This window comes from Diorhabda carinulata, chromosome 2, assembly GCF_026250575.1.
Source record: "Diorhabda carinulata isolate Delta chromosome 2, icDioCari1.1, whole genome shotgun sequence".
NCBI lineage: Eukaryota > Metazoa > Arthropoda > Insecta > Coleoptera > Chrysomelidae > Diorhabda > Diorhabda carinulata.
The window spans coordinates 11159819-11180212 of NC_079461.1; the positions used below are offsets into that span (position 1 = coordinate 11159819).

Sequence of the window (20394 nt, forward strand, 5' to 3'; positions counted from 1 at the left end):
AATCTGCAATATAATCAAAATATGTTTATTGTCTGTGTACTATAAAATTGAATCTAAATATTATTTCATTCCTTTGCCTGACTTTAACCGTTAGTGTTATTTAATAAATCGAATTAAATTTTGTTTAAAAATGTTATTTCTAGAAGAAATATAAAACTATATATTTATTTAGACTGTTGAAAAAAATAGTTTCTAATTTTTATTTCGATTTGATATGAGAACCTGTTCTCATTATTTTTTCAAACTATTGCTTCTATAAAGTGGCGCACTCGTTTGCAAAATCGTTTTAAAATGTTCGGGAGGTATTCCTGATTATAAAAGTGTAAGACACTTGATATCTTTTGACGTTATTGTTTAAGCAACGAAAAACTAATTCAACCAGAAAAAATGCATTTTTTGCAAACTATTAATTTTTTTTATTCTTTACAATATTTTAAATAAAAAAAGTCCTCACACTCACTATCGTATCTCCAGCCCACTGATTGTTATCAACTTTTCAAAATTGAAAATCGCCGAAAAACCTAATTTTCTTGAAATATTATACCTGAAAATTCGAAATGCTCTTATTTTGAATTTTTTTAAAGCATATTCCAGCTATTTAAATCAAAATAACCTAAATAGATTTGGAATATTTTGTTTTTTTTTATGTTTTATTCACATTATAACAATGTGCTTCCTTCACGCATACATTTTCGAGAGATGTTTTTTTCATCTCACTCCTATCTCTATGTAAAAGATTAGTATGAGAAAGGCCGATGACGCGCTTAAAAAATTGCTTCAGTCAGTGCGATGCGATAGTCAGTGTACGGACTTTTTTAACTAGAAATATTGTGAAGAACATAAAAAAATTAACTGCTTACAAAAAATGCTTTTTTCTGGTTTATTAAGTTTTCCGTTGCTTCTACAATAACTTCAAAAGTTATCAAGGGTCATCCTACACTTTTATAATCAGGAACAGCTCCCGGACTTTTAAAAAAAATAAATTACAAATTAAAACAATTTTGCAAATGGATATCCCACTATGCCCCGGTCTATATTCAAAGTAGGTAACTTGTCCCAGAAGTGGACACCTGCTATATTTCTTAAGCAGCCTTTCTGAATATACCACAGTTTACTTCGATTATAAACTAAAGCAATGCGCATGTCTGAGCATATAAAATAAAAATTTATGGAATTATCCATACGTACTCGTATATAACAAACAAATATGAGCGCGCTGAAAAAGCTCGAACGTTGGATTAATATATAAATGAGATATTTTCCTAATCACAACGTAATTGTCTACTTATATGTTCTTAAGGTTGCATAGAGGTAATATTTTTAATACTCTATATTTACTTTGAAATGAAGAACACGAAATTATTGATTTTTAATAAGAAGGTATAGAATATATGATAAAAATCGGAGAAATACAATTTTTTTTACATTTTTATTATTGACCATATCCTTGTGAATACTGATATTTTTACATATTACTCTCCCATATTAATCAGTGTTTCCTATCCCCGAATAATAAAAACTGACTACATTCGTTGAGCCTGCAATTTTTTCAAAACCTGTCTACAAAATCCAGGCAATCCAATTTTCAAAATGGTCTTCATTTGTCATTTACGAACATGATGAATGTCGTTTCTGAAAAAAATATCACAATTCCCAGTAAATTGAAACAGCAATTTTATCTTGTTTTCAAACATGCCGGCTTCGCTCAAAGGGACTGTTTTAATCCAGATTATGATCATAACTCATCCTTTTAATTGGAACCAACGTACAGTTCCTTTCCTAAGCTCCAACCACATGCTACAACGACTTGTTGGCGATATAATGAACTTCATAAATTTACCTTGTTTTCGCAAAAAGTCACAACTGACTATACAATAATTAATATTGCATTTTTTATTTTCACATTTTCCGCTGCTTTATCATCATTTTAGTGTACTCATTTTATCATGAACCGTATTTTATGATACCTAATAATTGTGAATAGTAGATTCTGAAATTCAATTTTTTCTCAAAGAAATATAAGTCTTAGGAATATACAGAATAATTTATATAGTTACGAATAGAGACAATATATAAAACAGAAGACGTTGTATATTTTAGGATACCAGAAAAAACAAGAGCTTCTTTGCAAATTACTCTATTTATGGTCAATACCAATACCACCATCTTCATTGATGATTTTTTTTAACTGAAGCTTAACTTAAATCTCAAACCACGTAAATATTCCTCTAGGGAGCGTTTTAATCATTCATAACATTTATCTCTCACATCGAGGTATCGGTCAAAAGCATCGATGTTTTGATAATCGATATATTGTCAATACATCGTCCGCTACTTTCACAAAAATTGACATCGTTCTTCAGTCTGTTCAGATTTTCGTAATTACTGTGCCTTCCATTGCTTTGTCGTAATATATACAGAAAAATATTGCATCACCTACGATATTTGGACCGAAAAAATGCAAAGTAAATCATTAATAGGAGCCACTATTCACTCTGTGAGTAAATGTCAACTACTTAGTAGAACTTTTGGCGTTTTTGAGGTCACCGAAAGCCATACGTCGCCTTATATTATTCGGAGAATGTTATCACTGAAAAAAAGTTTGGAGGTTCTTGTTAGACGATTAACTTAATATCAATAGTACTATTAATTGTACTGAGTTCATAACCAAAGCTAGGAACATATTAAAATAAATAAAAAGGAGCGTCAATGTAAGTGTTAGGGATGGAGAGAAAGAAGGTTGAGTAAACAAAATGATACTCGATGCTCGCACAAGGTGGAACTCTTGTTTTTATATGCTTCCGATTTCATGGAGTTGGTAACAATTGTAGGAGCAAGACTTTTGACTCGATTTGATGCTCCACCAATAGTCTAAAGCGGTGAACTGGATTGCATCAAAGAAATGATAGAATTGCTATGCTATGCTAGAAATTGATAAAAGAGTTTTCTTGAGACATTTACGTAACGTTAAGTGATTCCTCTAGTTAGCTGCGGTCGTGAAGTATCATCAAACCTAAAAATGAAATAATATTTCAATTTAAAGAGGAATCTGATTCCAGATTCAAGTTCATGCATATTAAAGATACGGTAGCCAAAAGTAAAGTATTGAATTACTTAAATGAATATGTACAAGAATTTGAAAGATTGCCTGGAACTGCAATAAGGAGTGACACCTCTGATGAATATGATAAAGATGATACTGAATTTGATATTTGAAAATACTATAAGCAGGTGAAAAATAGAAATATGAAAAAAAATCATCTGCTACAGCTACAGCCATGCCACTATTGGGCTACATCAGCGAAACTGAGGTCTAGTTATACCTTTCATTTCTTGTAATACCAATACTATTGATATTTGGGACGATATGGAATATCTATGTCCAATAATATGTCCAAAACCTAACCAAAAAAAAGATTGGTGAATTCAAAATAAATAATGTTTATGCAATAAAATGTCTTTCAATGTAACCAAATACGTTAATGTTAGGGTTAATGGAAAATCCTATTAAAATATGAAACAACGGCAAAATATCGGCGATATTTTTGCATATCGAACGACGCAGTTCTGAACGCGATATTGCTAAGAAATTAGGCATCAGCGTAGGTAGTTTTGAGCAAATAACTTATGAACGCTGCGGTTACTGTTGAATTTCATCCAAATGGATACCAAGACTTACGAATTTTGAGAAGAACTTCACAAGCTGTGACGTTCACACGCGTCTCCGCGAATTGGGTTGGTGAACACTTATACACCCTCTTATAGTCCCGATTTGTCGCCGTACGACTGTTATTTATTTGGTCCTTCGAAAGAGGTACACATTTAGGCAAAATATTGCAAGTTTTAGGAAAATACTGTAATGCTTTTTTTATTTACGCATGTTAATCTATTAGTGACAAAATCGTATTACTAATTAGAAAAGGCATCAATTTTTGATTCCTACTACAAAATAATTGAACAATTAGGCATAATGGAATTCTTTCAGATAACAACAATGAAAAAATTGGAAGCTAATAACTCATCAAACACAAAATTGAGAGAAACAACTTTCGCAACATGAAGTAGAACAAATATAGGACAAATACAAACAAAAGTAAATTCTTAAACATGATTCTTATGTCAATAGACAGACACGGATCAGCTATCAATCTGAATATTAATATTCACGTGGTAGGTAATCTATAAATTGATATAATTAGACCGAAATTATGTTGAATCATCTGAAAACTTTTCCAAAAAAAAATTTACAACTTATGGATTTATTTAATTCGTGAACACAAAAGCCATACATGGACTAATGGAATTTCTTCAAATTCTAATTCACACGATCCTAATCATGATTAAATCGAATTGAATAATTCACAACTAAGATCGAATTCACACATCACATGAGTTATACAAAATTATTGAAAATGGAGGCAAGCATTTTCTTCATCATAACTATAATAATATTAATAAAAATAATTTTAATGCACTTCTCACTAGATAGTAGTCAATATCAGCGATTGGAGTTCTCGTTTCTCACACCGGTTAAGACACTAATACTGATCGAATTCTCCGGTCGTCTTCAATCAATTGCTGAGAATCCACGAGTATTTGCCAAAATTTGAATAATCCAGATTGTAGTATTGCACAGGAGTGGCCTCTCGTTCTACATAAGTACTACTACATAGTAGGGCCACCGAGAGAGGGGCACATTGTCCCGGGCAGGCATCATCACACAAGAAGAAAGGAATTTTATTTTAGTTATACATTTTCTCATACCACATTTCAGTCACCAAAAGCTTCTCAGCGGCTCTGCATAATAGTGGGATACACCAAAATTCGAGAAATATGTGACGTTCAGAAATGTTACTTTGCAATATACAGTACTGTGTGTAAAACTTTTATTGGTATCTAACAAGTAGATGTACGTACATCATATATTGAAAATAATTCCTCTACAATGTTCTGAAAATAAACTAAAGAAATCAAATATAATCAATAAAAGATTAAGCATCATATAGAAAGAAATTATTTCAGATTAAGAGGAAGAAACTTTATTTGAATTATGAAACTGGTGTAAATACCCAATTCCCGCGATTAACATTGAACTTAATACAATAATATTAATAAGCAGTGTATTTGATTTGATACATGTGCCAAAATATCTTCACTCTTTTGCAAATAAAACTCTTTTTGTTTCTTGAAGATAATTATTATTCATTATGTTTTGATATAATTGATATAATTTGTTTTCTCTGGATTCGAAGAATTTTTTGTTGAATCCATGACTTATCAAATTGAAACTGTCTATTGAAGTCAATTGTTAATATTGGACATCGAATGAGAATTTAACAAGATTTAAGCGAAGAAATCCAAACATATTCCACAAATGCGAATTAACACCTTGAAACCTGTAGACTTCCAAAGCCAAACAATATTTTCTAATAAGTAAGAAACGGGAGAGATTGCAGATGCGCGTAATATTTTAGGAAAATACTATGAATTTCCTGTCAACAGAACAATATAACCAACGACTGAAAGCTTTAAATAATAGTATCAACGTTTCTTGCAAGGAGCAATTATAATCAGTTTAAAGGAATACAGGGTGTATTTCGTATCACAGTATTCATGATTCTATATTTCCACTCAGTAAAATCAACGAATAGTGAACTGAACAAATTGTAAACTTTATATAGGATTCAATTGGCCTCAATTTCGTTCGAGCTCCATGGCACGAATTATGATTGAAACTTTAAAATCGAAATATGCCGAAAAGATTAATGGAAGCTATACAATGCTATTACTAAGTCTAGAAAAGTGAGCTTGCTCACAAGAATACGTCTCTAAAATAGAAAACCGTAGATTAAATGCGACCAAAATATCAGAACAATCTCTAGTTGACGACTTATTTCTCGTTGCTAGAAGCGCTAGATAGTCTCAAGTATCTTGGTGTCAATTTTTTGAAGAATAAGTTTAGTCGATTTGAAATCATGGTAAAGAGAAAACTTTGGAATATTCCGTAATCGAGAGATATTTGATAGTTTGCACATTTTATTAGAATGCACCAATCACGTCATCCACAATTTGTCTAAAAATGCCTAATAGATTCCGGTTGACATCAAACATTAAACAAGGGGGTCAAGTGGAATCCAATAAAGACGCGTGATCTTGATTAAAATGGTTGAAACTAGGAGCATAAATTCTAAGTAGCTTTTTATAACTGAGCTGAAAAAAAATGCATAATCGGCGATATAGACCCACATCTCTGTCGACATGATATCAGAAATTTGAGTCAAGTCAAAACAAGGGCCCGTGTTTTTATCTCGTAGAATATTCTATTTCATATATAATCTGAAATGTCCACTTCACAAAGCTTAATCAGTTAGATTCGTGTTAGATTCGTTCCATTTTCTAAGCGAATCTCCACTTTCCATGTTTCAACCTCAACCTGACTGGAAATACTTGAAAAAACTATAATTAACGAGGACAATGAACACATTTTCATGTAATAGGCTTCTAAAATTGAGTAAATATTCATTTTTATTTTAACTAGAATTCGTATATGATTCAACGATATCACAGAATTACTTTTATAACTTTATTACACAGATTTCGAATATGTGAGGGCAGATACACTTACCGATCAATATTTTCTTCATACAAATCTCAGAGTCATTTCTGACATAATTCATTGTATACTAGCGCAATTGCCTGACTATCTGATCTTATCAAATGAGCATCTTTTGTTCTGTCGTATAGCTTAAAATACAAAATCTAAATCAGAAATCTATTTATCATTCTTTAGATAATTACTTTAATAAAAGTTTCTATTAAGATGATTATCCATTCATATTTGTATGTTTATCTATTCAATCTATCCCGAAAAATATTTCCTGTAAGGATCTTTTTTCTAAAGGATACTAACAAGATATCCCTCTAAAAAAACTCGTATCATGGAACGGCAGGTAAAAATGAACCAAGAGAAAACCGTGGGTGTATTAGAAACGCCTGGTTTTTAATGTGGCAATTTGCTGGAGTGTTGAAGATAGCGAGATTTGAAGTGAAATGAAAATACCGAATAAAAAGCAATAAAATGGTAGCACTACATGAAAATGCTTTTTCTTTTTCTAAAACATTTCAAACATCCATCATACAATTTGGAAGATGCGGTTTAATTTGTTCCACATGAGAGGTGTCGTGTTTCAAATTTTATTGGCTCTGTTAAAAGCAAGACAAGATATCTCAGTTAGTCGAAAACATCTCATATTTTAGCTATAAATAACAAGAAACAAAAGGTTAGATAAATATAATAAGTGAAAGCTAACTCGTACGAAATATGAATCTTCTCTTGAAAATTCAATTTTTTATCAACACTTTTATTAACTACAATTTTTACATGTAATTCCAAAGTATACAGAATTGAGAAAATAACAAAACAAGTACTTAAGTTAGACAGAATTGGAAAATTTTGGTTTAGTTGAATGATATAAAAAATTTTGATGACTTGACATCGATTGTTGAATTTAAAGTTCTTCCTTTTTACTGCATTAACAAAATGAGCATTAGATATAATTTGTTCAATCTAATATATTGTGATCAATGTTTAGTTGGTACTTTTTGAAATCTGCTGAATTGACAAGGAAAGAATCCAATAACGTAGATTTTGATATATTTCGTTAAGTCTAACTAATCCCTATTTGGAATATTCGTTCATTTATATTCACCAACAAATAATATTCTATAGTATCAATATTCAACATCTGTTCTATTCTTTTTGAAGCATCGGATTGCGACTCCGGATGATCTTCCATTAGAATGGCAAGTACTTTTATTGCATCCAGAGTTTTCCATTTAGTATTTTATATTTCTTATATCGTGTAAAGCAATTCTTTTCTGCTTTTTTGTTTTAGCGTTAATTGACCTACCTAGATCATTATCCTTCTAATTATTGGTTTTTCTCTCATTATGTTCCCTCACAACTCAATAGTTGTTAGATTCTGAAACTGCACCACCTGTCAAGAATGAGTGAAAAATGAAAACTACGTATATCATAACATTGCAAATATTCAATATTCCTTTTAAATTATTTCCAATAAGTTAAATTTATTAGGTTCATACTTAATTATGAGTATTTTCTCCACCTGATACTCAGATTCTAAAGTAGTATTTCCTTTGATTATAATAATTTGTATTTTGTACTGCCAATATTTGCAAAAAATGTCAATAAAAAATTTAGAGATCTATAAGTATTCTAGGCAACTGTTTTCTCTCACAATTTCCATAAAAAGTTCATATTATGAAAGTAATAATTTGTTCCAGGTCCCTATAAACTAGTTTGGAAAAAAGGAATAGCTGTTCTATCGGCAGGGAACGTGAAAGTGACTCCCGATACACGCGTCAATTTGGTACACGGATATAGTTTGGAGATCAAAAATGTGGGCCCTCAAGATGCTGGAGACTACGTATGTCAAATAGGTACTCTCGAACCAAGAGAAATCACCCACACCGTTGAAATACTCGGTAAGTTTTTATCCAAAATATGTTACATTCAAGTACTAACATGTCTGTGATTTAGTTCTTTGACCAAGTATTTTATATTGAACCTACGAGGGCAATGAAGAATACTATGAATCAATTAATTAAAATAAAATTAAAAGATGCCAATGAATCTCAATTTATTTCCTTCGAGTACTATCCTTTGCTAGCAATCCACTTATTCCAATTTCGAATACTTCGAATACGTGAAAGCACGTAAGGCTCCTTTTGAAATGGTTTTCATTTGATTGAGCGTAATTTTATCAATGCAACAACGATCTTAGATCATTTCAATTCTAGAACGATGTTTAGTTTCAAAAAACGAGAACAGACGCGTTATGCCAAATCTGGTAAGTCAATTGGGTGTGGGCAGACAGGAAGGATGTAACATAGCACGTTGTCGTATTGAAGAAAATAGCCTTTTGCTCATTTTTCAGTTTTCTAAAGTTATTATATTTTTACTTTAGAAAGATTCTGATATTATGTGAGTTCATTCAGCAGTTTTTCTAAATTTGGTATATTTATTAGTGTGTTTTTGTTTAAGATACATGTTTCACGATACACACTCCAAGCACGATTTCCCACACTATACTTGCAAACTGGAAGGGATTCGAAGTGATCACTTGTCACCACAGATGATATATATCAATAAGAATATTTTATTTGTTCTAATGATAAGTTTTATGTTCAAATGACTCATGTAGTGAAAAATAGTCCTACATTGTATCATATTTGTCAAATGAGGGATGAGTTTTTTTCTCAATTGTCCACTTCGTCAACCAATTTAATATAGTAATATAGTATATCAACAAAAAACTTATGCGACTTACTAGGAATTGAATATATAATCCCGATCGTTTCGAATAAAAAATTCTCATATATATTCCATTCCACGTTACTATGTAAATTGGTTGAACTATCTCGCCACTCTTGATGGAAACCATTTAATAAGATCTGTTAACCATATATTAAGTTATACAATATATCCCTTATATTAATGTGACTGCGAAGTTTCAAAAATCTACCTATTTAACTTCTACTTACTGTTGTAATCGTTAAGATTTATTGTAAACTGACTGTCTCTTGATGGGAACAAACATCATAGCTAAGCAATTCCATATGTCCTTTAGACACTTAACTTATCAAATCACTTACCCTTATTTTTATATCGAAGTTACTCTAACGACTATGAATATAATCAATTATAGCTTTTGTTTACAATAGGATCAGTATTTAAGGGAGCATATATATATGCATAGTGTGTTCTTCATAGTCTTGACGTCCAACGATTACGGTAGTCAGATTATTGAAACCACTCCATTCATTTATATTTTATGCTCATGTGTCCCCATTCTATGGATGGTTTTAATTTCAAAATGTAGTGTTGACTTTCTATTAATAAGTTTAGTGAGAAAAGAAATAAGATTGGCAACATTGCGGGTGAAACAGCAGTGTTATGTCTATCAGTTAGTTTCTGTTTCACTTCCGTATACTCAACACATTATTTTTGTCAGTGTCATCAATATAACTATTTATCTGTGTGGTGAAAACAGAATCGTGCAATCAAGGTCAAGATGAACCTTACTTAGAGAGACTTTCAGCTTTGAAAACTAACAAAAACGTAGATTGTGTGAGGACTATTGTGAAAATAAAATGTTTTTCAGCAATTAAAATTTCTAAGTCGACATTTAACTCAAAAAACTTCTTGACTGTTTTGATATAACAAGTGTTTGTACCAAAATATTCCTTAGAAAACTATCAACTGATTGGAAAGTTAATCAAAGAAATGTGTTCAATGGGTCATACGAACCGTTGAAAGCCATGTGAAGACTTCCAGCGCTGGTACAAAGGTTGACAATGACTCTGCTAGTAAATATCTGCTCAAGGCGACTATTTTGGAGAGGACAAAATCATCGATTGTGAAAAATGAAAGCAGTCCCTCTACTTCTCTCACTCACTCAGTTTCTCATATCTGTAACAGAATATGATATAATCGCCTTATTATTTTCGTCCAGATAGTTGTTGTGTATCCTCACCGGTCTAATTAACCGAAATGCTATTATTTATTGTCTATATTTAAATAATTTAGATTTCTACTTTAGCTTCGACACATTCTAAGCACACGAACGTCAACCTCTACAAATATTCATCTTTTCTGTATTAAATCACTATTCAACCGTATTGTTATTTCCCTCTACCTAACCTTGTAATTTTTTTCGTTCTAGATGAGTCTTTTAGTACTAAAATTTGGCCTATATTAACATTTTTTTTTTCTAGGAATTAGGTCTTTCTATACTATCCATACATTTCAATAAATATATTTGTACTTAAAGCATATCCAGAGTCGCAGCTCTCGAGGACACAACAAATTTCTGATTCTTCCTTTCGTAAACTTGTTCTATATTCCTCGTTCATTTACCTTTGGTGAAAAGTTTGTCAAGAGTATTCTTATATCATAATTTGAAATCTCCGGATACAAATTTCTTTTCTATGTTTTCTCATTGTCATTTTCGAAAACATTCGGAAAATAAAAGCCCTAAACCACCTTTATGACTACAATGTAATAATTGATTATTTTTATTGAAATTACCGATTAGATAATTCCACTCATTATTTTCTCGTCTCTCTGCTTTATGTTTATTTGGCTCTAGTATCTCAAATTATATTTACTGACAGAACAGAAGTGAGGTAAATATTAATTTTGTTAATGTAGGGTACGTAATTAATAGTTATACCAATAACTGCTAATTCGATTAAATCAGTGGATGTTGAATAAAACAATTTCTGATGAATCTTCTCTTCCTCCAGCGTCAGTCCACTTCTGTAATATATTTTCTACCTACCACGAAAATTGGACTAAGAACTAAAATCTGCCCTGCATCGCTACACATTAATTCAGAATCTTACGTCCGATGGTTTTGTTCACCCTTGTCTAGTTAAAGAGGTAAAATTCTAAACGCTATCGGAGAAGAAAAAGGTCTAAACACAAATCTTCGACCCTCTAGTAAAGCTCGCTCACCCTAATTGTATCACCTAATAAGACCCAAGTTTATATCATCGGTAGCGAAAAATATTGCCATTTGTGGCAATAGGTGAAACTCTATATAAACACAACTGAGTATTCTTGAGAAAGGAACAACTGAAGACCGCGACTATAAAATATACCACGTTCAATTATAAATAAGAGATCAATTCGTCGTACAATGAACAAGCATTGATATATTATTGGTATAATACTAAAAGTTAACAGTGTATGCAATTTTTAAACAAAATAACACGTCGGTAAATATTCAACATACACAATAAATTCTAAGAAAAAAGTAGTTCATAATTAGTTGTAAGACATAGGAGAAGAAGGTGATGAGGAAGACCAAAATGCACAGATCAGAAGCTGAAGATGTTCAGAAACAGTGGTGAACATCGTGATATTAGATTTCAGTATGGCAGTTTAAACATAAAATATACATATTATGTACTTAAAAACAAACAAGAAATAAATAAAGGAGAAAAATAATAGGGATATAAATACAAGACAGCAATAAAAAGTTGAATGAAATGAAGAACATATAAAATAAAGCAGTAATGAATTGAATGTAAATGGCGGAATATTAGACAGAAAAGTGATAGAGATTGATGAATTAATATGAAAAAAATCCAATATAGACATAGACATAAAGAAATCCGATGAAAAAAAAAGAAATAATAGAAAAGAAGAGAATTCAGCTCCTACTAGTCTACCAATGAAAGGATACTATGAAGTCGAATGAAAACGAATAATTCCCATTATCATCCCTTGGAAAAACATTAATGTCGAGTGGTAAAAAGTATATAACGAAAGAAACAGAAAACCATTACGACAAGGTTGTTATGGAGGAGGAATCACACTTGTCTCATTTTACTTTGAGTGTTTGGAAGACCAAGAAAGTAGAACGCACTATAAGTAAATGGGATCGTAGAGTCGTATGTACAAGGAATCTCTACTCCAATATTTTTAACACGAAATACTATACTATATTTATATATAATATCCAAAAGTTGGAATGTATTTGTCTAAACTACCTCAAAAGCATATGGATATCAAAACATTTTTTCTTCGATGTAGAAACTAATTTAAACATATTTATAATTTCAAATTATAGAAAGTTGAAAAATCAGTTGATAGCTAAGCTGAAAAATTTTAGGATACAAAAAGCAATCAAAGCCTTCTTAGTACGCACGTAGTGCAGTCCATGAGTGTTAAGTCTAACATTGAGAAAAAGATCTTCTATTTCACTATAAAAATATGATGCATCTTTATGTCAAAATGATCATACGCATGTTTAATTTAGTTATCGCTTTGTTAGTTGATACAAACTTGAAAAATAACTGTTTGCAATGATTTAGAATTGTGTATTTACTCACTTTTTTGGATAACAAGATCTGACAAAGTGATATCCTCGACCTCACTTTCAATCTGAGTTCAAAAAACACACGGTCTCAAGCCTGTGCAGATTTCGCGTGAAAACTCAGTTGTGAGACCGAAAAGGAACGTGCATTGAACTGAGTTATGACATCATAAGTGAGAATAATCTGAGTTTTGATGTGAATGGAAAGCAGCTATTGTCAACATTATATTCAGTCGAATCCTACCTATATCTCTATAAAATTTGATTGAAATTTGTAACAGTCTGAAGGAATGTAAAAGATTTTGAGACAAGATAGATGAAACCTCCTTAATGTTAATTATCGCATTTCTAATAAAGTGCTTAAAACGTCTGCAACATTCAAAGATATTGGTGTTACTTTTGATGACGGAACCGGATTAGTAGCCTAAGATGGCGAAGCATTATGGATTATAGCATTATCATGAAGCAAGCACACACCTTGACTGATTTTTTTTGTTCCTTTTGTTAGATACTGTCTTGACGTGCATGCCTTAGTGAGTCAGAGTGATAAGCAGCTTTTACGGTTGTATCCCATTGCGATGTCACTTCATGGAATCTCTTTTGCATATCGGATCAAAGTAACCGACCATTAATCACCCGTTTCAATTGGTTGAATTATACTTTTTTGTCCTCGCGGCAAAGCTCTGAAAATCGCTCAAAACATTCTACTGGACACTGCTTTTGCACTGAGCTGAGAATTCGAGGCACCAACTGAATTTTGTCATATTTAATTTCCATGGTGGATCCTTAGAACCAAAATGCTGGTCTGTGCTGCAGTTTCTGTTTTTAGGCGTCGATCAGTCAGAACATTTTGAACTACTGATTCAATGTTTAGTGGAGTAGTTACCATCACAGGACCTTCCGCACCTAGATCCTCTTCTAATGATTCTTGGACCAATTTTGCAATTGTTCAAAATGATGAACACAAGTCACTGTAAACAGTCTCCATTTTCCAAAATAACTTGACTGAGTGGTCTTTCGAACTCTACTATCATGAAATGGATTTAAGCAGCAAATTGAAACTTTATAAAAAGCTTTGTTGAGACTCTACTTACTATGTGATACCAAGAGCACATGAACTGCACTACGTATCTGCTACGTATCCTAGAAATTCAATCGTTAAATGGAAGAAGCCTTCTATGAACTGTATAAAATGATTTATATTCTTAAGCTAAACCCTTAGCTCCTGTTCCGATTATAATGAGCTGCAACGTGTTGTGAGGAAATCTTTTCACATTTGGAAGCATGTTCGCAGTGACTTTGAGATTCTGGTGTTGAAAATTGCCGTACAACTATTTGTAAAAATTTTACATTTCAAATATCATAATTCTATTTGCGAAGTCGTCTTCAATAAACTGATTAACAAGTTCTATACATTTTGGGGTAATTTTGAACCAGGTTATTCTAATTTTGGCAACTTAATTAGTCTCAAGTTTCGGCTCATACACATTTATAACATTATATGAATTTAATTGAAGCATATCACTTAGAAATTGAAAAGCTTTAGAACGCAACCATTGTTTCATTACGTATTTTCTATACACGAATGTAGAATATTTTTAAAATTGCACATTGTAGAACTGATTCATTGATATGAGTTTGGTGTTAATTCATTTTTTGTTTATGATGAAGATCATCCTGTACGAACGATTGGTTTAAGGGGCCCCTTGTCATTGTTATCTGTCATTAAATGTGAGGGCAATGAAAAAACGTTTCATCCATGTAGAGAATGGCTTTACTCTCCGCATGATATTATTTTATTTCTCTAGTGTTATATTGCTTGTGGTTGCTTTTGAATTTGCACTATCAACGTATGATTTCACATAAACTTTTTGCGACACCACCGAAACTAAAGTCTTTCTTAACCTGATATGTAATTCTCCGCAGAACGCTATCGTCAATATTCACTTCTTTGTAGCCCTACAATTGTTTTGATTGGAATAGAATATTTAAACTTCACCCTTTTCAATATTTTGACCTTGCTTGATATTTTTCAATCTGGCCTGGCTGATACCATCTGTTTGATCAACACTCTCCCATATTTATAACATAAAAGTTATCGTCTCATCACATTGTGCCTCCAGCATAATGAATTTAAATACATTAAGCAATATTCTAGATCTTTGTGCACTACAAATCTTATGATCAACAGCCGTTTGAATTTCTACTAGAAATGTAAGTCCAAATTGACTGAATGTGTCAAATTGAATAATGTAAACCACTTAAAAAATACGTTAGTTCGTTATTCAATATAAATATATGAATCATTTTGAACTATTAGTGGACATTTTTCGTATTTCGTTATGAACAAACACTTATAACTTGTTCATAACTTACATATTTTAGTATTACACACTACATCAACAAGATCAACAGATCATTATTATATACAAATATAACAGTATGAAAATACCTCCATTCAACTTCATCCTCCACTGATGATTTATTGATTTAATTTTAGAAATCTTCCACTAATCGCTAGAAAAGATTTGGAAGAGAGGAAGTGATTAAGATAAGATCAATAATAAAAACTGAAAAAACATGCTACAATGACAAACCGAAAAATAATTTTTGTATAATTTCGAATAGGAGTAGAGTAATTGATAAGAGAAATCATTTTGATATGAAAAAGAATAGGTCTCTTGATGTACATTAATGTAAATATTTTATTTTGATGGATACCCTACAATATGATAGGGTGGAAGCACCATTTGTGGCCAGTTTAGAGGGGGTTTAAAAACTAGAAAATCATACAAAAACGCTGAATAGATAAATAGCGGTAAAAATTGTACAGAACTAAGGGTTATGGTATTCATTTAAATTACTTTCCCAACCTTAACTACAAGAATATGTTTGTGATCTGCCGATAAAAGTGAAACTGTTAAAATAATCTTCTTTTACCATTTGTGAACACATTGGTTCTAATACAGTATTTTAAAGACCTGTTTTTGGCCCCTGATGATTTCGAAAATAGATGGCATCTCAAAAGTAGGTACCTAACTCCATAACGAGGTAATATTTATCATTTTATTCATAATAGAATGAACAATTTTTATTTTTTAGTCCCATATCTGAAAAATAACTTCTGGAATTTGTTTTTACGCTATGTTGAATTTTCTCCATTAATTATTATACCAAATTTAGTCCTTTCTTCCTGGCCATCTCCAGTCATATCCACAACTCTCTACCTACTTCATAAGACTCAGTAACAAGCTCATCTTTGCACTTGTTTTCTGGTAGTTTTTCATCTTTTTCATTTCCGTCAGTGTAGATATTATAACGTTTCTCGTATTTATTCACACTCTTTCCATTCGTGGGATGAATTAATAAACATTGTCTCTTACGCTCTTCATTTATTCACACACTATACAATATTTATAATAATTCTAGAAGAAACAGAAACAAAAGAAATAAATAGACTTTTCTGGAAATTATTCAGAAGAAAAACAGTAAATAAGCAACCTGCTATAATGAAAAGTTCTAAAAGCTAATATCAAGGGCGCGTCCGCCATTTATGAGAAGTAGATAAAACACACCGCGCGAACTCGCCTAACTTTGAAATTCCATTGTAGCTGGACAAGGCCGATCTAAAGACGGACCCATTTTGCGAACTTGTTCGTAAAAATATCTTCAATATTTGATTGTACTTTTCGAAGCTTCATTTCGTCAAACTGACTTTGGATGTGTTCCATTAAATTTTCCTCTTCCTACCTTTACATTTGTCTTCATTTTCACTAGCGCTTCGTAAATATGCCATACATATTACCGCTGCCGGTAGGAAGCAAACAAAAAGTCCCCGAATCTAGCAATCATAATTTCGGAAGATGGAACAACAAAAGAAGATATAATTAATAGAGTGCAACAACATTTTAACGTATTGATGCGAGTGCTGGAAAATGACAGACATACAGGAGAAAATAATAGATGCTGTAGGAATGGACCACTTGAGAAGATATTGGAATATATCCAGAACAGAGCATATACAAAATGAAGATATACGCCGAGGAACAGGTCGAGTATACTCGACTTCAGAGAGAAGACAGACTAAGCAACTACTCTAGTACGGAGATGTGATGAGGATGGAGTAGAACGATTAACCGAAGAAAACATTGTTATATCAACCGCAGAATAGAAGAAAACGCTCGAGGACCTGGAAAGAATGGAATTGACTATGACTATGAAAGACAGAGCTATCCAGGAAAACGAGTAGAAAGCGGCAAAGGAAACTTATGTATTACCAGAATTTATCATTATATGTACTTCTTTCTACATCGATCCACCTTGCTAAGCTGATTGCTTCCTCAAAAAAGGTTCAAATGAATGCGTTGAATCGTATAGTTTTGATTATGTGAAATACTTCTTGAACAGACATTTTCAATACAATATTTGTTCTAAAATATTTCTAGCTCCATATATACCTTTCATTATTATGAAGTTTTTTGGCACACATTTTCCCATTCAATTATGTTTACAACAACGTTGGCTGGGATCAGTAGACCGACTGTTATTTTACTAACAAATTATTTCGTTTTGATTATAAAGTGGCTAATTATTTTTATTCTTTGTTAGTCTTTCACAATTGTGTTCCGATAAATATATCATAGAAATAATACGAGATAATATTCTACAATTAAAAATAGACTAATTGATTAGGTGAACCATTCTTTGATTATATTGCAACATATTTCGAAGGAAATTAACCTAGAAGCTCTAAATTTCTCAAGCATCGATAACTCATTTCACAATACATTTGACATTCCTATGCCTCTATGTGTCACGAGGATTTCCGTGAACTTACGAGATGGGAAGAGAAATTTCATAGTGAGGGGTTGGTAATAAACTATATATTCTGTAACTAGTGAAATATCCAAAGACAGCTTTCGGAGTCTTTGACAGTGTTCGGCGAGGTGTGATATTGTTTGACCGATCTCTCCGGTTCGGGCGGTTCGGGATCGAAAACTCGGTCGACTATAAAATATAATATTGTTGGCAGCACAACGGTAGAATCGCCATAACATGGCTCATTCCTCAAATACTTTTATTATGTTGTCTTTTTCGATAATACCTACGAACGGACTCAACATTTTCAAATTCATAAATAGAAAGAACGTAACGCTATTGACACATTCCACCTGTATCTATAGAACTTGATATTTTTATGATTAAATCGACATCAATCATAACATGTGACAAATAATTTATGTGGGAATATCCGAAGATATTGTAAGGATGTAAAACTTACAAAATTAATCATACAAGTTAAAAAATACTGAAATAACTTTACCTCGAATGATTTCTAGGAAATATGGTGCAAGTAAATGACTTTAGTACGGATGTCTTCAAAATTTATGGTTTTTCATAGTTGAACTGAGGTAAACCTATATCTGGCAACCTTGCTAAATTTGAATTCGAGTTTTGGTGATAAGCAGGCATGTCATATTATTACTTTAGAAATTAGACTGAATTATTTTTTATCTCTTTGCAATAAGTGTTAAAAATACTGTTTCCACCTTTTCACAACTATCTAAAAATTTTAATTCTGAATGGCAATTATCAAAATTAATGGAATCTTCTTCAATACTTCTTAATCATCATCCTATTTGTGCTGTTTTAGTTCTGTTACCCGAATCTTTAATAAATTCTAATCTTTTCACATAAATTAACATATAAAAATAGGAAAAATAATAATAAGCACTTATTTTTGTTAATCCGTAGCGTGTTGTGTTCTTGTGCAGCTTGACAACGTCGCAAAAATAGCGTGACTTAAAATATTCCATTTGTTTCCGGCCGAAATCCAGCTCGAAGAACCAAAATGTTAATATATTCGTGAAATGATTTTTTTTCGAAGGAAAAAATGAGTTTTCTTTATCAATGAGATATATGACTATGAATACAAAACAATGAGCATGACAATGAGCTATTTGTCTATATCTTCTGCTCTGCATCATCCTTTAAACTGAGCTTTACGCTTGAGCATGAAATTATAGCAGCGCCAATATATAATAAGGCCCTAAAAAGTTGTATACATACTCATTCTTGATCCTTTGAAAACTCTTGACCATTTTATCGAACTGCGAATACAACGCAGCTGTCGGATGAATTTTTGTACTAATATTTCTGCAATAGTTATGTGCTGTATATTCTCAATACAATCCAATTTTTAAAATAATCCGTCACTTTATATACTCGGAATGAATCTATTCATATCTAAATCAATACTTTCCAAAAAACAACCAACAACTAATTTTTTAAAGGTGCTTTCCTTCTGCAATGTAGTCCTAGTTATATATTTCTCTCTCCACCGTATTATATCATCAGATCAGTTTATCCAAAAAAACCTTCCATGAACAAGCTGAAGGGGTCTGTACACCAGATGATCACTAGAAGAATAACAAGCTGCATTTTCTCGTAAGAAACATATTCGTTATCAAATAATCATGAATTCAATGGGTCATCTTGGCAGCTAGGTCACAGATTATCTTCAGTCTCTTGATCTTCCCCGATTTTCTAGTATAAACATTAATTTTGTAGCGCTTGAAATAATTGATTCCTGAGATTCGACCACGTTGCAGGTCATATATTTAGATTAATCAATTCTGGTATGCGATGTTGGATTCGTTCTCTCAATTTTTTCGATCATAATAAGTAATAAAAATCAAAAGTTATTCTATGTCAGGTTTAAATTTGAAATTTCCATTGAAAATTGAACGTGACATTCGGTGGCTGTGATTTAAATCTCATTCTGGATAAGGATTCTCAATTAGCTGATAGGTGATCTACCTGAACTCGGGTTATATTTTCCAAAAAATCCTATAATGAGTCCTGTTAAGAGACTACTTCCCATAGATATTCTGCTAAGAAAATCTAGGAGAAAGTGTGGTATGAAAAATCAGCAAACGAAATTAATGTAAAAAAATAATAGGATTTTCTTGATTTTCAATTTTCATATGTGAATTCTGGATTTTTTAAAATTACGTAGAAAAAACCTCGAAAATTTGTTTTAAGAGATCGGAGTCTCGTAGGATCTTGAATTTATTTAATGGATTTTGGATTCTTTCCGACATTTTGCAAAAAACTATGCATTCCAAAAAATTTTAACTAACCATTGAAATAATAAGGGTAGAAGACCGGATTGGGTGGAAAAAAGCAGTTTTCTATCAATATTGCATACCATTTTCATTTGTCAATATCTATACTTCAAGTGCAAGGTAGGAAATACATTCCTGTTAGCCGAATTATCAAGCGAATTGTCGAAGTCAAAGAAATCTGCCTTTGGAAGGCGTGGTTTTATCGAATGGCCCTCGCGATCACCCGACATGAATTTATTAGACTATTTTCTGTGGGGTAATGTATTGCACAACTGCTGTAAAGTTTTCTGAGACATGATTTGGATAAATATTTTACTACACCCGTTTCGTTAAACTTTTCACTAACCTACTAACACTAAACC

The 20394-nt window shown here is 31.9% G+C and overlaps 1 protein-coding gene across 1 annotated transcript in view; it reads left to right on the plus strand.

Annotated features, from left to right (window-relative positions):
• Nucleotides 1–20394, plus strand: part of LOC130903512 (limbic system-associated membrane protein-like) — a 1047744-nt gene that overhangs the window by 637459 nt on the left and 389891 nt on the right. Inside the window, exon 4 of the mRNA XM_057815654.1 lies at nt 8305–8505. Within this exon, the coding sequence (XP_057671637.1) occupies nt 8305–8505 (201 nt within the window). The remainder of the gene's footprint in view (nt 1–8304; nt 8506–20394) is intronic.